At 38.9% G+C, this 21,683-nt stretch overlaps 1 protein-coding gene across 6 annotated transcripts in view; it reads right to left on the bottom strand.

Annotated features, from left to right (window-relative positions):
* The window catches only part of PTPN5 (protein tyrosine phosphatase non-receptor type 5), a 75,601-nt gene that overhangs the window by 9,854 nt on the left and 44,064 nt on the right, over positions 1-21,683 (bottom strand). For all 6 annotated transcript variants that reach the window (XM_088146033.1, XM_088146034.1, XM_088146035.1 and 3 more), the window contains 6 exons: positions 19,593-19,831; positions 17,777-17,966; positions 14,890-14,974; positions 7,960-8,039; positions 7,305-7,442; positions 1,602-1,712 (listed from right to left, as the gene is read on the bottom strand). In XM_088146033.1, coding sequence (XP_088002159.1) covers positions 1,602-1,712; positions 7,305-7,442; positions 7,960-8,039; positions 14,890-14,974; positions 17,777-17,966; positions 19,593-19,831 — 843 coding nt within the window. The remainder of the gene's footprint in view (positions 1-1,601; positions 1,713-7,304; positions 7,443-7,959; positions 8,040-14,889; positions 14,975-17,776; positions 17,967-19,592; positions 19,832-21,683) is intronic.

Here is a 21,683-nt window from a genome sequence, read left to right on the forward strand (position 1 = left end):
AAGTCAACGAAGAGTGATACAAAATTCCCCAGGAAGAAGTGTGTACTCATTGGGGCCACAAAGAGACCACCTTTTCCCTGGGGAAGACCGTCTAGCTGGAGGGATTCACAGGGAGAAGCTTTCCCTCATGACCAAGCCATTTAAAATATTTAAAGGCATGGACCAGTATTTTCAATTGGGCTAGTTCTTACCTTTTAAAACATAATTCTGCCAACAATTCTGCTGGAAAGGACCTTTTTTGCTGGCTTGATAACATACAATCTATGTGTACAATTAGACAACAATTCATATTTTTGGTGGAACATACAACAGAAGTGATTCTGATTTGATTTTGTAGCCCTAGTTGACAGTGCAGGAGGTAACAGAATTCAAGCATGATCTATATTAGTTAGGGAACACATACAATAATTAATATTCTTTTTTGCAGTTTAAGATCACTGCTTTTCATTTTCTTATCAAACAAAAGGTATTCATTTTAAGAACGCTGTCTGATAAAAAGCTCAGCAGACAGTAGAAAGAAACAAAGATTGTACAATGGATTGTACAGAGCTGAATGGGCTGTTAGAATTAAAGTTATGAATTAAAGCTCTATCTTAAGGTTTCTAAAATGGAATAGCTTTTTTTCTAAATGTTGTTTAGAGCCTTCTGTTTGCCTCTGTCCTAAAAGTATTCTAATAAACTATTCCAGTTTTGTTTTGTGTTGGGGGGGGGGCTGAGAAACATACATGATTAAAAATATATATTTAGTTGATAAATTACATTAAGTTCTTAGAATGTGTAAGCATTGAAATGTTCTATTTCTCTAGGCAATAGAAAAGGCTGCTAAAATAGTAGAAGATGATTCTGTAACTTAATTTTTTTGTTTCTGCACTCAACTCACTTTACAGAAACAGTTTTAGAGAAAGGCGTGAATTATAAATATTTCTCTCTCTCTTTGGAAGGATTGATCTATTGAGGATGAAATAAGTATTGCTGTCTAAGTGAACTAGCACTGAAACTTTTATGAATGTATTTGCAGAAAACAAAGTTTCTATGGAAAGTTTTCTGGCAATCTATGAGATCATTGCAGAGTCCAGGTACCTCCATACTGTGGTCCCTACATAGGTTCAACAGTACCAATACCAGTCAACCAAAGATCTTACAGAGCTGATATATAATGTCTAACCAGCTCAAATATAGGAATCTGTTAAAAATAATGATGTAACAACTAAGGTTGTTATAAAGTAGGGACGTTTAGGAAAACTTTTAATAGCTAACAAAAGCAGATCAGAAATGCCTATTGAGAAAGCATGTTGTAATAAATTACCAGTAGGCGGTTGGGTGGAATGACTCATAATTATAACTGTTCTACAAAGAGCTTGATAGCCTCCATATTACACGTATTCTTTCTAAGATGCCTATCAACATTATTAAATCCTTCTTCAACCTGGAGCTTTGCAAATATGTTGGGTCTATAACCTTTGGATCCCAAGCTGCACAGCTAGAACAATGTACTGCGTACCTGAATGGAAATTATTAAGAACATAATCAACATGATAATGAAAAGAATATTACTAAAAATTTTATTTAGTTGTCTATGAGTAACCCTTGTTATGTCTTACCTTTAGGGTAATAAGCCTTAACCGGTAATCATCTGCTTGTATGACTCTGTTAACTGTAATTTCAATTCCTTCATAGGTAATCTGTTCTTCTGGCCAGTATTCTGTACATTTCTAGGCAAAAATTAAATCATAGATATAAAGGCAGGAGTCTGCAAAAAGTAAATGTGCTGTATTAAGCTTAAGAAAAGTGTACATTTGAATTATTGCAGAATGTTTTCAGAGGTCAGTTATGCTGTAAGTATTAATTGATATAAAGTGGTGTTTTGACTGAGTCAGAACGTTTGGCTCTCTCCCCCTTGCTCCCTATAAAATATATAGTTTTCAATAGTTTCCCTGGTTTAAGAACTGCACAAATGAGAAAATCCTACCACATTCAATTTTCTCATGTCATTATTATAGTGACAGGAGAAACCAGTAGGGATTTGCAAAGCAGCCAAGTTTCAATTCAGTTTTTAACTTTGATGATGACAGGATTAGATTCAAATGTAAGATTCAGGGTTCAAAGGCAACAAAATTAAATCTAGACCCATCTGAGACTATAATCACTTGGATTGAGATGGGCAGCTATAGAAAATGCATAAATAAAAACAAAACAAGAGAGAAGCATCAACATGCCTGAAGCCATTTAATTTTGGCAGAATGGGATGAAAATACCAGGGACAGAACAGGATAAATCATATAAATAGAGTAGCAGGGATAAAACAGGAACTCTTTAAAGAAAAAACAAATAAATTTATGTTATCACTGTCACGTATATAATTGCCCAAGAGCATGCAAAGTGTATTAGATGCAACAAAGAAGACTCAGACAAAGAAGTGGCAGGGAAGAAAATAGAGGATTTAAATATGTGAGGGAATGGAAAAAATGAGAGATGGGACAGAAAGATCTGAAAAACTGCAGATAGACAGAATTGGATATAAATAATACCAAGGGCCAAAAAATACAGAGTCAAAGAAGAATAAAAGGTTATGTACTTGGAGAAAGGTAAAAGATTTAACACCGTCCAAACACACACACAAAAAAACAAACCAACCAAAAAAGCAAAACTGATTTATAAAAAATAGGATAAATCTGAATCCTCATCCCTTCAAATGAATCTTGTTAAGCAAATTCTGCTGGGAAGTGAGGCACAAACAGCAATGCAATACTTCCCCAAGTGCTCTGATAGGCAGAACTTGTGGTGGTGGTAGAAGTAATTGACCAGCTATTCATACCAATATACCCCTCCCTCCCCTGTGTCCATATGTAGAAGAAACATTGCAAATAATGAGGCTCTGCAAAGCCAGAAGCAACAGAAAGTCCACCAAACTTCCAAATCAACTTCAGACTTTTCCCAAGCAATTTGAAGGCCTCTGATCTAATCATATATGTCAAGTTGCATCAGCACTAATTTAGTTTGATTGAATTTCCTTTCAATAAAATCACTTCTTTGAGGCTGATCCCTTCTTTTAAGTGTAGCTCTTTTCACAATGTAAAATAGTATGTTTCATTCTTCAGCTGGAAGGCACTGAACTAATTTAAAGCTTTGTATATAATCTGATATTAAAATATTGTATTGAAAAGTGGTTTTTAAAAAATTTTATTGTGCTTTTGTACTGTGCTTACCACCTAGAGTCTCTGAAATGAGGTAATTTATAAATCTTATAAATAATTATACAATTTCAGAGTTTTAGAATGTGCTGGTCATTTAAATACTATAGCACAATCTTCCAAAATGTTAAAATAATGTTTCATGGGTAGAGTCCCCTTAGCTGGATTGGGACCACATTAGAGCAGGCCTTGGGTAGGAGATTTGTCTGGGATTTTTAAGTGAGAGATGTGAGTGTTGGGAGGAAGAATAGACAGCTATACTTCTGCACTGCTGAGTCAGTCTGTGGAGCATTTTGCTGGAACCGTGTGTGTGTGTGTGTGTGTGTGTGTGTGTGGTGGATTTGGGGCCACCAATGGGTTGGAGTGCATACCATGGAGGATGCAAATTTCCATGGTAACTGTGAGCCTCTTTAGATGACCCTGGGCTGCTGTTGGTGTACTAACTGCCCTGTTGCCCAGCAGTGGCCCTTTCTAAGCTCCTGAATTTTTTTATGTGGCTGGTGGTAGAGTGTCCTGGGCTATAGTGCTGGAGGACTTTAATCTCCATGCCACTGGGTAGGGTCCAGAGGTGCTCATGACTTAATGGCACACACAGGCATGTACTAGGTTATCTCAGCTCTGACATGTATAGATATACTGTATGCTAAAACTAGTATTCACCTTGCAGCAGATGGCTTATGATTTGAAAAGGGGGAAAACTGTCATTCCTTGCTATATTCAAATTACTTTCTGGTCAAGTTCTATATTAATGCCATTCCTGAGCTCTGCAAGGGTCAGGATTCATTATTTAGATGATCCACCCCAAATGACTGATGTATCTGAAGGGCTTCCTGAGGTCTCTTGGGAAAAACAAGAATTTAACCAATTGCATGAGTTGAGTTCAGGCTTAGATCGTGGCAAGAGAGGCAAAGTGTTCTTCCTTCTCTGCTTATTGTGTCTACAGACTCACATCCAGCAGCTCAGTTCAGGTTAACTCATTCCCTCTTGGGAAGTAATGGTCAGGACTATACTCCTGCTGGTCACTATGACATATTTGCTAAGTTCTTCACAGATAAAATTTTTCATATTTGCTTGGAGCTGGATGCCACTCAGATGAAGCTGAGTGTGATAACTGATGTGTGATATTATCTAAGATTTGATTGACCTTGTAGGGGGTGAGGAAGTAGGTAGGATTTTCATAAAATGACCCCGCCACATGAAGATCAGTTCATGGCCTTCCTGTTTCCTTTGGGCTGTTGTTGGGTGTGGGTGAGTGGTTGAATTCAATAGATGGTGGATTCTTCTTCAATATAGTGCTAATAGCTTTGAAAGAGGTGAAGGAGTACTTTTTTTTTGAAGAAACTGTCTTTTGATTCAGTCATACTAGACAACTTTCACCTAGTATCTCACCTTTCTTTTTTGAAGCAGGTATTGTGGAGTGGGGAATCAGTTACAGAGGCTCCTAGATGAAGCAAATGGTCTGAATAATTTCCAATCTGGATTCAGGCCCAGTTGTGGACAGAAACAGGACTGGTTGCTTATGATCTTGAGAGTACGTATGTGCCCTCTCAGCAACTTTTCACATCACTGTCCCATTTAGTGTCTTACTAGACTACCCGAAGGAGTTTGGGGCACTGTATTACAGTAATTCCATTCCTAACTCAACGGATAGCATAAGTAGTAGTAATAGGAGATGAGCAGTTGTGCCTGTAGTTACTCCACTGTAGAGTACCTCAAGGCTTAGTTCTCTCCCCATTGTTATTTAACATCTACAGGAAGCCCCTGGGAAAGGTCATACCCCAAAGGTTTGGGGTAACATATAATCTGTATGCTGATGAAAAATGTATGTTGTCACAGAGGCCATACTGGAGAGGCTGTGGAGATCCTGACTTAGTGTCTGAAGGTTGTGAGGTCTGGATAGGTTGTATTCCAGTAAGTCAGTTTCTGATTGTCCTGAAACGTTGTGTCTCCTTGATGGGCTGGTGATTGCTCTGGGTGGGATTGTGTTCCCTGTGAAGAAACAGGTCTGTATTCACTGCTGCTGCTGGCAAGTGAAAGCTGTGGTCAGATATACCTGTTTTGCCCTACATGGGCCATATAGCTCTGGAAATAGTTAGTAATGCCCTCATTACCATTCATCTTGAGAACTGTAATATGCCCTACATGGGGCTGCCTTTGAAGATGACCTGAAAACTGCAGCTGGTGCAGAATGTGACAGGCACATGAGAAATGCTATTGTCATATAATGCCAACTATTTCTTCTGCTGAATTTTCAGTTTTGTCCTCCCATCTGTCAGAGCCTACCCATTCTACAATGGCATTTGTCCACTGGCAAACAAAATTTTTACCAAAGTAGGGAAAGCATGCAGAGCATGGTTTGTAGAATTTTTTTCTACCCCTTAACCAGTGGTAGCTATAGGAAGTATCTGTATTTTCTCCTGTGTAATGAAGGAACATGTTTCATCTCTTTGTATATGCATAATGTGTGTGCACTTTCTGTTCATGGACTAATCAGGGGGTGTGCACACTCATCTCCTAGGTGTGTATGTAAACGTCTGTGCCTGTGAGGTCTGATCAGGTCCATTTGTGCTGTATCCATGTGTATGTCTGTTTCTGTTCTTTCCTCATGTTGCATCAGTGTTTGTGTGTACACTATATATGCACCAAGATGCACAGGATGGGCTGCTTATATGCTGCCCTGGGCCATGTGACCAGGAGGGAAAGGTCTCAGAATGGAACATTCAGCAACCACCCAAGCGACTGCTCCACTGCATCTCCCCTAGGAGTGGATTAGGGGATTTTTTTTTCCTGCACAGCCCCTGGGTGAGTCTGGCCCATTTTAAACAAAACCTATGTTGTCTTTGCTTCCCCTGCCATACCAATTTGGCCCCATTCTGTTCTGTGTTGAAGAATTATCCTATTGATGAACAAACAAAATCTTGAGTCTTCCTTTCCAACTTTCCATTGGGTGTGTGTGTTGGGGGGGGGGGAACACACACACCATCAGATGTGCTAGCAGCTATCTATAGCTCAGTCTTAGAGCAGCTGAAATGAAGTAAGAACACCCACACATTTCCGTGGGCTGTCTGTCAGTTCACATTACATTTTATAAGAGTGCTACAGTACTGAAGCCTTAATCCTTGCATTATTAGAATTAATGCATATAGTGCGAACACAAATATTCTTCCTGTAGTCTACATTTATATTTGAGTCACAACATAATTTAATCATGTTTTTTTAATAGAAAAATTCTGAAAGGTCCCAGAGTTTTGAACAATAATGAATGACTTCATTAAGCCACGTCTCTCACATAAAGCCCAAGTGTGTGCAGGGATCTCCAAATGTGTAATATTTCCATTTCCTTTCTAATAACTCTGTAGTGTGGCAACTATAAATTACAATGAATAAAATGAAAACATGGCAGTTGACCAAAAGCTTTCTAGACTGGTAAGAGCTGATTTACGCTACTTTTCTAGATGATTGGTCACATATTTGCCAACTAAACTTTAGTTTTCTCAAAGCAATCCTCTTGTGCCAGCTTAAGAGTCAGATGCTCAAGATTCTTATGGCTCAGTTGGAAAGGTCAGTAAGGAGAGCGTCCAATGTATATGTTAAGTTGCTAACCTAGAACCAAACAGTGTTCAGCAAGTGGAGTCAAGGGCCACCAAATTTGCTGGCAGAGTATTCCACTGGTAGGGGCTTAACATGGCACTCAGCCATCACTGCTCATGTACTTGCCAATGTTTCTTTCTAGAAAAACTAACTGCTGATGTAGCTCTACTGTCATCATAGATCAGTATTCATCCTTGCAGCTGAAGCACTAGCAGGACAAGAATCACATTTTCCTAATGACAAAATTAAATGCTGAGAAAATACAATATTCATGTGCAGCAGAAACATTTTCAGAAGAGAGGCTTTGATCCCAAAACAAGAATAGGAAATGTACTTTGGGAGAGGTTCAGGTATGTGTTAACTTTTTGTTCATCAAACCTTTATACTATATTCCAACCTTACCTTGACTACTGATGTTACTTACAAAGCAAACTAGTTTTATGAATGGAATAATGTTTTATTCAGGAATACACTGAAGGCACAAAACAGGATAGAAAGTAGAAAATAGAGATTCAGCATTACCTCATTCATCTCTTCTATATTGGTAATCATGACAATGATTGGAGAATGCTCCTGCCATACCATTCTCCAGAAATCACTGACAGTATTAACTATGGGTCCCTGAGTAGCAATGTACACCTTTTCTTCTCCTCTATAGCCCTAGCAAAAAAACAAACAAGGTTCATGAGTGCTGAAACATACGTATACCTCAGTCCTCCAGTTGTCACTCAGAGGCTATTTAGTAAATTAGAAATATGCTCACACTCATTCTTCACATGCAGTGATACGAATAACCTAAGCACAAGAGGCATAACTTCAATTTATACAAGAAGCAATGGTTGCTATGGCAATCAGAGCAATTTATGCTGTGCAAGATGTATAGTTAAGCCAACATTCATTTGGCAGAGCTTCATCTGGCATCCCATTCTGGGGCCTTGCTGGATTCTAAAGGTTATGGTAGAGGCAGTAAAGATGACTGTCATTCACTAGCAAGCTCGCAAGTCACACTTTAAATCACCGCATGTATATTTTACAACTCTGAAATTTAAACATGTGTCTCTGTCAGTATGTTGGAAGGGCTGAAATGGTAGTCTGTGGAATTCTGCAACTATTCAAAAATAATTGAGGCCCAACAAAACCACTTATGCAGAAAACTCTATGGAACAGCCAGTCTTACCCTGATGTAATTAGCATTAATGTAAGAGCTAAGGGGATCATCTTGATCATCTGAGGTAAGGCACACTCTGCTGTGAGGATCTGGAAAATGGAAAGCAACAACGACAAGTTATAGATTGGAAGAAAATAAGTTTTTCTCTCTTCTGGCATGAATTGTACAAAAATATTAGACAACAGACCCTCAATCTGGAATTCTGGGATATGGCCAAATGATTGATTTGAAGAACACAAGAGCAACCTTGTTGATTTGGAGGTTGAGTCACGGCAACTGGACTTCTTTTCTTTTGATTTGATGTCTTCCAGGGTGGCTGCGTTTCTCACTAATATGATGGACTCATTGAAGGGACAATAGGATAAGTGCCTGAAGCCTCCACCTCTACTGAGGGAAGGATTTTCCACTTTGGCATAAATGGATTCCTTCACTCCTCTCTCAAACCACCTATCTTCTCTGTCCAAATTTGGAGGTTTATGGGGTCCCCCCAACCAACTTTCTAGACTGAAGAAGCAGCTTGGACAAGCAGTGAAACGTATCAAACCAAAAAAAAAGAAGTCCAGTTGCCATGACTCAACCTCCAGATAATTCCACCTGGATGACTGAGAATCTTCATCAACTTATAACCCTGATGGTTCTAGCTGGAGATCTAACTAATCCAGAATTCTGCTTCCCACTGTGGCAATCCAGATGTCCCAGAGAAACCCTTCACTGCTTTTGCTCACCCACAGCTAATATTCAGTGTGATACAACCTTAGAGTTGCATTTAGATACTATTTAGATACTATTACTAATACCTGTTAAGGGACCTATCATCCTCTTCTAATTCCCTTTTGAAACCATCTAAGTCAACTTCTACCACATTTTGTGGCAGTGAAAAGACTATAGCAATGCTAGAGAAGCAAGGTGCTGCTATACCTTTCACAATCCACAATGCTTTCTTACTGCAGAACTGAGCATTATTAATGTTGCATGTAGTCTGGTCCAAATACCAGTGCAGAGGCAGAGATCTACTATACATTAATATTGTGCTGCTCCTGAGCAGTAAACCTTTTTTTTGAGCCCGCTGAAATCAACCATTTTCATATGGTTTGGGTGGGGTTTTTGAGACAAAAGGCTGAAAAGAAATTACCCACAACAAATCTGTAAATCTGCAAAAGAAATATACATTAGCTGAATTAAAGACTATTATCATTTCTCTCACTAACTGCAATTAACTATAGTGTTGCAAACAACTGATCATTAAGTTAAGTGCCTATTTACCTTTCAGTTCTAGCTGGAATGAACATCTGTTTTAGACAACTTTAGATATTTTATTTTATTTTCAGAACAACATATTCTGTTTTGTGGGCAACTTTTCTAATTGAGAATTGTTTTTAAGCTGCTTTTATGAATGAAGTTGCAACAGTAAAGTGACTGAGAATGTACTACAGAAATTGTTGTTGTTGTTTAGTCGTTAAGTCGTGTCCGACTCTTCGTGACCCCATGAACCATATTGCGCCAGGCCTTCCTGTCCTTCACTGCCTCCCTGAGTTTGCTCAGTTTCATGCTCATTGCTTCAGTGATGCTATCTAACCATCTCATCCTCTGTCGTCCTCTTCTCCTTTTGCCTTCAATCTTTCCCAGCATCAGGGTCTTCTCCAAAGAGATCTCTCTTCGCATTAGGTGGCCAAAATATCTGAGCTTGAGCTTCATTATCGATCCTTCCAATGAGCAATCAGGGTTGATTTCCTTTAAGATTGACTGGTTTGACCTCCTAGCAGTCCAGGGGACTCTCAAGAGTCTTCTCCAGCACCACAGTTCAAAGGCATCAATTCTTCGGCGCTCGGCCTTTTTTATGGTCCAGCTCTCACAGCCATACATTACTACTGGAAAAACCATAGCTTTGACTATGCGGATCTTTGTCGGCAAGGTGACGTCTCTGCTTTTTAATATGCTATCTAGGCTTGCCATAGCTTTCCTCCCAAGGAGCAAGCGTCTTTTAATTTCATGGCTGCAGTCTCCGTCTGCGGTGATCTTGGAGCCCAAATAAATGAAGTCTGTTACTGCTTCCATTTCTACCCCTTCTATTTGCCAGGAATTGATGGGTCCAGATGCCATGATCTTAGTTTTTTTAATGTTGAGTTTCAAGCCAGCTTTTGCACTCTCCTCTTTCACCCTCATCAAGAGGCTCTTTAGTTCTTCTTCACTTTCTGCCATTAGGGTGGTATCGTCCGCATATCTGAGGTTGTTGATGATTCTCCCTGCAATCTTAATTCCGGCTTGTGATTCTTCCAGCCTGGCATTTCTCATGATGTACTCTGCATATAGGTTAAATAAGCAGGGTGACAGTATACAGCCTTGTCGTACACCTTTCCCTATTTTGAACCAATCGGTTGTTCCATGACCGGTTCTAACTGTTGCTTCTTGGCCCGCATACAGATTTCTCAGGAGACAGGTAAGGTGGTCTGGTATTCCCATCTCTTTAAGAATTTGCCACAGTTTGTTGTGATCCACACAATCAAAGGCTTTTGCATAGTCAATGAAGCAGAAGTAGATATTTTTCTGGAACTCTTGTGCTTTCTCCATGATCCAGCGAATGTTGGCGATTTGATCTCTAGTTCCTCTGCCTCTTCGAAACCCAGCTTGTACATCCGGTAGTTCTCGGTTCATATATTGCTGAAGCCTAGCTTGTAGGATTTTGAGCATAACCTTGCTAGCATGTGAAATGAGTGCAATTGTGCGATAGTTTGAGCATTCTTTGGCGTTGCCCTTCTTTGGAATTGGAACGTAAACTGACCTTTTCCAATCCCGTGGCCACTGTTGCGTTTTCCAAACTTGCTGGCATATTGAGTGCAGCACTTTGACACCATCATCTTTTAGTATTTTAAATAACTCAGCTGGAATCCTGTCATCTCCACTAGTTTTGTTGTTAGCAATGCTTCCTAAGGCCCACTTGACTTCACTCTCTAGGATGTCTGGCTCAAGGTCAGTGATCACACCAGCGTGGACATCAGGGACATTAAGATCTTTCTTGTATAGTTCTTCTGTGTATTCTTGCCACCTCTTCTTAATCTCTTCTGCTTCTGTTAGGTCCCTGCCTTTTTTGTCCTTTATCATGCCCATCTTTGCACTAAATGTTCCTTTCATATCTCCAATTTTCTTGAAGAGATCTCTAGTCTTCCCCATTCTATTGTTTTCCTCAATTTCTTTGCATTGTTCATTTAAGAAGGCCTTCTTATCTCTCCTGGCTATTCTCTGGAAATCTGCATTCAGTTGCTTATATCTATCCCTTTCACCCTTGCTTTTCGCATTCCTTCTTTCCACAGCTATTTGTAAAGCCTCATCAGACAGCCATTTTGCTTTCTTGCATTTCTTTTTCTTTGGGATGGTTTTAGTTGCTGCCTCCTGTACAATGTTACGGACCTCCGTCCATAGTTCTTCAGGCACTCTGTCTACCAAATCTAATCCTCTAAATCTATTCATCACCTTCACTGTGTACTCACAAGGAATATGATCTAAGTCATACCTGAGTGGTCTAGTGGTTTTCCCTACATTCTTCAATTTAAGCCTAAATTTTGCAGTAAGAAGCTCATGATCTGAGCCACAGTCAGCTCCTGGTCTTGTTTTTGCTGTCTGTATAGAGCTTCTCCATCTTTGGCTGCAAAGTATATAATCAATCTGGTTTCGGTATTGACCATCTGGTGATGTCCATGTGTAGAGTCGTCTCTTGTGTTGTTGGAAAAGAGTGTTTGCTATGACTAGCTTGTTCTCTTGACAGAACTCTATTAGCCTTTGCCCTGCTTCATTTTGTACTCCAAGGCCAAATTTGCCTGTTATTCCGATTACTCCTTGACTTCCTACTTTAGCATTCCAATCCCCTATGATGAAAAGGACATCTTTTTGGTGCTAGTTCTAGAAGGTGTTGTAGGTCTTCATAGAAGCGGTCAACTTCAGCTTCTTCAGCATCAGTGGTTGGGGCATAGACTTGCATGACTGTGATATTGAATGGTTTGCCTTGGATACGCACTGAGATCATTCTGTCGTTTTTGAGATTGTACCCCATTACTGCCTTTCCCACTCTCTTATTCACTATGAGTGCAACTCCATTTCTTCTAAGGGTTTCTTGCCCACAGTAGTAGATATAATGGTCACCCGAATTAAATTCACCCATTCCCGTCCATTTCAGTTCGCTGATTCCCAAGATGTCGACGTTCAATCTTGTCATCTCATGTTTGACCACATCCAGCTTGCCTTGGTTCATAGATCTTACATTCCAGGTACCTATACAATATTGTTCTTTACAGCATCGGACCTTCTTTTCGCTTCCAGATACATCCACAGCTGAACGTCCTTTCGGCTTTGGCCCAGCCGCTTCACTCTTTCTGGAGCTACTTGGAATTGCCCTCCGCTCTTCCCCAGTAGCATATTGGACACCTTCCGACCTGAGGGGCTCATCTTCCGGCATCATATCTTTTAGCCTTTTAACATTGTCCATGGGGTTTTCTTGGCAAGGATACTGGAGTGGGTTGCCATTTCCTTCTCCAGTGGACCACATTTTGTCAGAACTCTCTGTCATGACCTGTCCGTCTTGGGTGGCCCTGCACGGTATAGCTCATGGCTTCACTGAGTTACGCAAGCCCCTTCGCCACGACAAGGCAGTGATCCATGAAGGGGACTACAGAAATAAAATACAGCAAATCCTCATAAATATATGCCAACCTTTTCCAACTCAGTACCTTCCAGTTACGAAGGGACAGATCGGAAAGGCACCAGACTGGGAAAGCCACTAGACAAAACATGCTAACTACTTTACTCATATTCTAGTTAAAAGATTCTTGTTTTATAAAGAACATCACTATAGGGCACCATTACCATCCACCCTAACTCCCAAATCCACCTTCATAAGTGCTTGGTTAAACATAAATTGAATGGAGGTGTCTCTGTTAAATTCTTTATCTGTATATAAGCTGGGAGAGGAATGAGGAAAATAAACCGCAAAATCATCATCATCATCATCATCTGTAAGTTAAGTGTGAGCCACTTCATACCAAACCTTTCTGATGCTTCAGTTTTTGGTTTGGAAATGAGTCACAAAGGAATTCTACGTATCAAATAAATTTGGAAAGTGAAACTGTTGTATTAAAGGTAGAAAGTCAAAAGTTTTGCACGGAAATAGTTCAATCTCTGGCAACTCTAGGCTCTTGGATAACTCTTCTGTTGCTGCTAATTCCATTCTCACACATACTCTTTCCCTCATGTACAAAAGAGGACATCAGAGAGAGGAACAAGGCACTGGAGCACGGTAGCCATTACTGGAGGAAAGTAACTCATGCTTTGCTATTAAGTACGCTGCCATCCCACCCACATTCCCTGTTTATTGTAAAACTGATCAAAGCCTGGCTGGTTACAGCTTTTAAGAAGAGTAGAGGACCTATTCCCTTTCTTATTCCTGTGAATAGCAATTCATTCGTCCCTAGGATAAAATGACTTTGAAAAATTCTGTAAAATTACAGCAGACTATCCCAGCTGGGTGCCTTCCAAATAAATAAGATTTCTGAGCTGGTTAGGGATTCTGGGAATTAGTTTAATATAACTGGTAGAGACCAGATTGAGGAGAGCTGATTCTATAGTCCCCCCGTCCCCCACCCCCCCTTTAAATTCCATGCTGGGATTTAGAGGAAAATGAAACTTTTAAATAAAAGATTCTTCCTTACTCTCAGTCTTCAATCTAGCTCAGGGCTATCTATACTAATATTTTCCATCAATGGCTGATTGTTTCACCCTATTAATAGCTGAATTTTCGGAGGAAGAGTCTATCAGGAATGTCAATGCTGCAAGGCCAAACTTTGCAGTGGGTGGCACAGCCAAACTTTGCAGACTCTCTTTTCTCATTTCTTTCTACTAACTTCTCCCTCATTTTGGCATCCTTTTCTGTCTCTCCTCTCTGCCAATCTAGGCTCTTTTTCTTTAATTCCCTTCACTCTTTGGCATCCCTCCTCACTTTTTGCTACCCCCTTCCATCTTTTGCTCATTCTTCCATTTTGCCAAAGGTGAAACATATTCCTGCCTGAGGTATGATTGCTTTCAGAGGGCATTTGAAATTTGGGCAAAAGACACTGCTGACTCTAGTGTCATGGGTCACTTACTGTATGTGTGGGCTATAGATTTTGCAAGAATTTGCAAGATTTTAGACTCAAATCCTTCCTAACCCTTTCTAGAGATGCTAGGGATTGAATGCAATATCTTCCACTTGTAAAGTATGTACTTGACCTCTGAATTACATCCTTTCTATCACTGAGTAATATCTTTCTCCAAAGTACATCCATTTGCCTGTTTCAGTGCACAGATGTATTTCAATTAGAAGAAAAGCACATTTCAGGAAGCATTTTAAACAGTTAATATAATTTTAGTCCATTAAAGCAACAACCAGAACAAATTATTGAGACCAAATACACAATAAAATACAAACATCCAACATAACATTTTAACCATAATTTTCCATATCAGGAAACAACAACCTTTTCATGCCCCATAATGTGATCTCACACAATAACCTGGATGCCTTCAAAACAGAAATTCTAAAAATTGGTCAAAATTGCATGGAATTGTAACACCTCAGAAGATTTTGACCAATTTACCTCTCAAGATATTACAAGTCCTTAGGGAAATTGAAATCACACAAAATTCAATTTGAGAGATTCACAGTTACTGCCTAGAAATGTCACAGGTATTGCATTGCTAACCCTAATCCATATTCTTTGTGGGAGTTTTGTGAACAACTCAGAAATGCTTCTGTGACTCAGTGATTTTGCCTAACAATTGGAAACAGCTATCATAACCCACCAGTCACCACTATGGCAAATCCCATCAAGTTTAGAACTCTTTGTAAGTTCACAAACATATAAATTAACACGTAGTTCAAAATGCTTTGATAAAAATGGATTACTATGTGCTTACTTGGGAGAATTGTTTTGTAGCGATTCTTTCGGACCAAACCTGGAATGTCATATTCCTTTGGATCAACAAAGTTCATTGGGATTTCCTGTTGAAAGATACATCACAGAAATTATTAATAGATTATTAATTCCATTAAATTTTGAACAGGAATTATTGGCAGCAAGAAATGCACTCCAAGACATAATAGAGTCCTAATAGCTTTTAAATTAAAAAGTGATTATGGGTGGAATGTGTGCATTTTTTAAAAAGAATATTATAATACTTGTGAGAATTGATTCAATCAGTAATCCCCAGGATGAACTACTGTTGGCTCTCTGTAATATGCAGTGGAGTAACCATGACAAGATTTGTTTTGGACCCTGAACTAACAAAAACAGTCTAACTGCTCTCAATTTGATGAATTAAAATCTTTAACAATCCAAAGCTTTGCTTCCCCATTGAATATAATTGGGTGTCATCACTATCTATAGTTTGTTGATTGGGTTTTTTGTCTTTGCAATGTTTCTAGGAGGGGAAGGAGAGAAGGCAGTGGCATTATTTACTCATCTTTCTGTGGAGAAGGCTGCTGATGCTTTCTGAAAAAAGAACACTCACCCATTTGATAACAAGCTTCAAATTGCCAACAAAGGAGAATTAACAGGCAATGTCATAATGGCATAACAGGAAGTTGGACTTGGCATTAGAGTAGGAATAGCAGCAGCACCATATGAGGGAAGATCGAGAACAGAAAGCCACATCCTAGTTAGCCCCAAATAATCTGGAATTAAGCATGTATGAAGTTCAAGATTTGAACTTGGTGGAAGAGTTGGATATTTCTTCCTATTGTCAGTCTTCTGTATCTAGCCTATTATTGCCTTATGGAAATCATACTAAACAATACATTTTCCCCACAACTCCTGCATAGTGCATAATTATTGTCTTCTCCTGAGAGGTGCCATAGGGTTCAGCAGCAATAATAGCAGAACAACTACTGGCTGTTGTCAACTTTGGGACTCAGAGGAGCCAGTGAGTTGGAGTGTGTTTGTGGTATTTATGAGGCTGTCAACTCAAGTGGTAAAGGAGCTGTGAGATATATTTAATGCTCTTTTTTATTTTATTTTAGTATGAATGGGATTAAACTATAATATTGGGTTTTTGTTTGCTTTTTTTTAGATTTATATTCTATATTTTCTCCAGGAAGAAAAGGCAGCTAACACTGGGGCTCTCCCTTTGTTTTATCATAATATTCCTGTGCAACACATTGCACTGAAAGAGAGTGAATTTTCATGGCTGAGTCTTGCTATAAACTTGAGTCTAATATTTGTTCTACCAATATTTGTTCTACTGGCACTTTCTAAGAACTTAGTTGATCACTGGATAACCCTGTAAGGGCTCAAACTATATACTGTAGTTACTCCTCTGTTAAAAAAATGAAAAATCCCCCTATATTTCTGACTTATCAAATAAATCTATGTTAATTTTATGCACTTCATTACTCAAGAGAAGGGCATGGGGAATGCAAGTCATCAAAAGCACCACTTTACAAGTAAAACTGATGAATTTAATTTATTTTAGCTAGATGGCTCTATGATATTTATAAATGAGTGTACATGTTTTGATGATGGCAAAGTCCCATCTGATAATACAAATGAGGCTGGAAGCCACTGTTGTAGAGATGCCTACAAGGAAGAAACTTGCAACATTTCAACAGAGACTTTAATGCTTCAACCTTTATGGAGGGATGATACTATATTCAGAGAATATATTCAGAGAATATATTAAAATGTATACACTGTAGAACAGTTTTTTCCCCCAACCTGAGTAAATTCCAGACTTGTATACTTCAGCTCCAGAATTCTCCAGCCACCATAGCCATGGCTAAGAACTACCCTAGTTGGGAAACACTGTAGTAGGACACACACATCCCCATTCAGGGATGGGGAATAGAGGGAGAACAAAAAGCAAATATAGTGAGATTAAGCATAGGAAATTACATTACCAGGAAATCTTCCCTGCATCAGCCACTTTTTCTAGTCTTCAAGTCACCTTTCCATCCTTTCAGAACTTACTATATGCCCCCACTCTCCAATAAATCAATAAAATTCTGATTCTGAGAGATGCAGATGCTGAATGTTGTTGTGTAGGCTTCTTGTCATTGCATGTTTATGAAATACAGAAAGGAATGTTTGCTTCTGCTTCCTTTCAGAGCTGTTTCATGTTACCAAGCTCAAGTATCCTAAATTTGTTCATGGTTCCTCCCTGCTGATGATGGAAGGAGAACAGGCCATGAGAGAAGTTTGAAACATTCAAAATGTAGGGATTGATTTAAACAGCAAGTTAAAGTGCATGTTGAATACTGTCCTAAAAGGAAGGCTGTTTCCAGAAATCCATTCGTGAAGTGGGGTGGGGGATGTTGAGCCATAGTGCCAAAATCTAAGTTCAGGGCTTCAGAAATATTTTTTCCTTTGTTCCCACTAGATTTATCCCAAGGCTTAATGGAATTACTAAAAACTTTTAAGATGGTTTTGTTCTAAATTGCAGATAATTTTACTGAAGATTACTATACTATTCTTCAGTTCACTGCTTTTGTATACAAATATAAGAAATCATATTTATTTTAATCAACATGGAAAGATATAAATTAGGCCAATCCTTCATCCGGGCAGAACTGTTTTGCATGCCATAACAAACACTTCTACAATTTGCTTGTATTTTTGGCTATGTGTATAATCTGGCAGGATGTTTATTGACAAATGAGTCAGATATGTTAATCTACAATTTCCAAAATTCTCTTTTGGCCAGCTCTGTTAACTAGCATTGTGAGAACTCTAATCTAACTGAAGTGCTCCAGTATGGGCAATACTGCCACAAACTCTTCTTTTGGAAAAAGGTACATCAAAATACTTACAAAAAACTCTGCCTGGAGAACAAAAGAGTCTAAAGCTTTCTGGTGCAGCTCCTCCTCTGTGAGAATATTTGATGCTGTCTGGAGGTATTCTTGAGCTGACTGTTCTCTTGGAGACATGATATAGCCAAACCCTTGTTCAGAACAGCCTGGAGTACACATGTCCAATGTGAGCGAAACATTTGAACCTCGCCTGGACATACAGAGGTAACTGTTAATGGCTATGAAATAAATCAGCATGAATCACTCACTTTCCTTATTTGTTTGGGGCAACCTATTGTCCAATGGCTGCTTGAAATTCAGCCTAAACTCTAGATAACATGAAAAATTCAAGATATATCTTGATACAACTTTTCAGACTTCTGGATGTATGGTATTACATTTCCCTTCCCATACATCCAGCCAATAAACTATGACCAGGCTGGCTGGGAACTGTAGTCAAATACATCTAGTGGACACCAAAAATTATGCAGGTAGTCCTCAGTTAATGACCACAATTGAGACCAGCAACTCCATCACTAAGTGACATGCTCATAAAGTGAGAAATCATGTGATCTCGCCGATTTACAATGGCAATTCCAGTTGTGGTCGCTGAGTGAATCATGCACGGTTGTTAAGCACGATGTCATGTGATCACAACTTGTGACTTTCTGCCAGCTTCCCCACTGACTTTGCTTGAAGCCGTCAGTGAAGGTAGCAAATGGTGACTGTATGACTGCGGGATGCTCCGACTGTCATAATTGTGCACCGGTTGCCAAGCACCCAAATCGTGAACACGTGATTGTGAGGACACTTCAATGGCTCCAACTTCAAGGACCAGTCATAAGTCTCCCCGTTCAGTGCCATTGTATCAACAGTTGTTGAACAAGTGGTTGCTAAGCAAGGACTACCTGTATTATATTATCCTTCTGATTGGAAAATGCTGAAATAATAGGGAGTTTGATGCCACTAGGAGAGAAAAATGTTTTAGCTAAAACAAATACTTTGATATGATAAACAAGATCGATCTAACACTATGTTGGCTAGCAATTATGGGGATGGAGATTCATACAGCTGGAGGGCAAGGCAGGGAAAGCCTATTTACCTATTAGAAGAATGCCCACTGCAGAAGAATGTCAGATATTGACACCATAATAATTTACATCATTTATCTCAAAATTTTGTCTAAGGCTTTAAATTCACAAGTAGAATTACTTTTTTCCCTTTTCTAAGATTCGCTTGAGCTAATCTGCCTTGAAGATCAGGGACACAGAGGCCTAGAAGATAACCCTCCCTGTCTAAGCTTTTTCCCAGATCATCCATCTAATCAAGAAAAAAGAGGTATGAATGCAATATGCACTGCTTTTTCCACTGCATTCCCATGAAGATAACTGTAAGATTTGGAGCGATAGAGGAATGACTATAATACCTGAGAAAGTCGATGTGAGGATAGGGTTAAGTAATCCTCCCAAAACACATATTCTTGCTGTCACTAATTATCAAAACAAATCAGAAACTGCAGGAAAAGCATCAGTGGTAAATCAACTCTATGAATAACAAAAGGATTATTTTCTTCCAGGGTAGATCTACTTTTGTTCAATAGCCAGAAAATTCAACACTTTAACATGATTAATACAGTTAGAGAAATCTATAACAGGTTTTCATAGAGTATATTCATAAATATTAATGGGGGATTAGTTAATTATTGAGCTGAGGGTTTTTTTTTCTTTTTTGGAAAGAAAATAAATTTAGTTGGCCCAAATTAAGTTGATTGATTCATAATCCCTAAGGTTCCCCTGCCTGTGACCAACTGCTTGCATTTCTTTACATGCTACCTTACCTTTCCTGCAGCCCTACAGATTTAACTGTAAGAGTTGCTGGATCTGTTTCTACTTTTATATCCATCACACAGTCAAAAACTGGTGACTCTGGTACAGGATCTAAATCAAGGAAGTCATCATCATTTTTGTCTTCTGTCCATTCAGAATAAGTGAACGATGGTTGGCGGCTTACAGACTGTCGCCTGTCCTCTTGGAGGGGAAATGGGGGATCTGGAGGTGCTTTCACAAGACGCCAAACCTATGGGAAAATAAACTATACTGCATTTAATGCTTTCTAGATAGAAAGCCAATGGGTTGTGCGGAAGAGAACAGGAAAATGCTATGCAGTGGCTCTGTATCTCACAAGAGAAATGTCTATTATATTTTTGCACCCAAAGTGGAAATCTTTATGCCTAGTGGTTTCTCAGTACAGTCACCACTGAATATAGTGGAGACCCTGGAAAATATGTAGAGATGCTTACACTTATTTTATATAGTGATCCACTGTCATGAGATGCACAACCACCACATGTGAACTAGGTCATCAGCAGGAACCATTCTTGGATTCTGAAAACAACTTTTCCCCCAGTGAGATGAAGGTTGTTTGAAAGAGGGCTTCCTGTTGGCTTATTCCATTTCTTACCTCTGATAAACTGGCTTTTATATTATTTCAAAAATCTGCAAAGACCAGTAGAACCAAAAAAGAATGAAGGGCTAGAGAAATAGGTGTCTAAGCAACTTGCAAGAAATGTAATGTTCAAACAACTTCCAACTCCATCAAGAATTATTCTGTCTCCATCCAAAACCTGGCACCAGGGACAAGGCTCTGTTTAATAAGGAAAAAGAATAAGAATAGGCAGATCTTGAGAACTGCCATCTTTTAAAGATGTGTATGAACTCCCTTGACCTCTTTTTCTGTGGGTCCATGGTACCCTGCTGACTTTTCCCCACAGCTCAGCTGCCTGCTGGGTAGAGGAAAATATGTCACTGCTTCCCAACTGCTGATACCTATGCTCTACTTCTTTATTTATATGAAATCATTCGGAATTAAAAAGGTATGTACTACTATACCCTTAGATTGAAAAACCAAAATCAGCTCCCTAATTCCTGGCCACAGTTTTTTTCCCCCCAATTTCATTATCAAGTTTTTTTTCTTCTTTTTAGGCATCCATTCGCATTTTGTTTTTGTTTATTTTTGCCCTTGGAATTTCTTTCAGCAAAAGCGGAATGGGGATATTTTGTTTACATGCTCAGAACCATATTTAACACTCAGCTCCATCTGAAAGTAAAGAAAAATGAAAAGCAAAGAGAATTGTACTCTGGATTCACACTGAAGATGATCTCTGTGATAAATGTGCATCAGATTTAATTCAGTGTTTCCCCATCCTAACAATTTGGCAATCGTCACTGGGGAGGTATTGGGGATTCTGTGAGTAAGCTCTCCCTTCCCCTGAAGTGTGCTTTGGAAGAATGCATTACTGTTAAAGGGCTTTCAGGCTCTGCTGTAAATACTTCCTAACCCTTGGAAATAATGCAGTCCTTCCCAATTTGATGCTAAATGAAGTGTATGCTATTGCAACAAGAAAGCAATTACATGACCAAATTAACATTCAGATTTATTGTAAACAAAGGCCTTATTTAACTTAGCACTATATTCTATTTCTTACATATGACTCTGGAAGTGGATACATTCTTATAGCGAGGGCCATAAGAAATCAGCACTCATGATGTATACCCACACCTTCTCCCTTTTATAATTGCTCTGTACAGTAACTGGGCTACTGAAATCAATGAAGAATTATACTGTACTACATTTGTAGTTACTATATAAAAAGCCTAATTGTGAATGTCTGGTAGAAAATTAACCAACATTCTATTTATTGTCCTGCCATTGTTTAGATCAGTTGTCTTGATTTTTATTGCTTTTCCTAAAAAAAGTTTACCTACAAGAATGTTTTTGGTGGGAAACAATATTACTCAAGGGGAAATTATCTCTCTGATGTAGTTATCACTGTTTTTAACATATAAAACACTCTTAACCCCATAACTCTCTTGTGATGTTTATAATTGTTCAGATGTGAATCCTTTCAGAACATAATCTGATACAGGTG

This window comes from Python bivittatus, unplaced genomic scaffold (assembly GCF_059951505.1).
Source record: "Python bivittatus isolate LINGU-HERP-01145 unplaced genomic scaffold, Pbiv_v1 ctg000480_np1212, whole genome shotgun sequence".
Classification (NCBI taxonomy): domain Eukaryota; kingdom Metazoa; phylum Chordata; class Lepidosauria; order Squamata; family Pythonidae; genus Python; species Python bivittatus.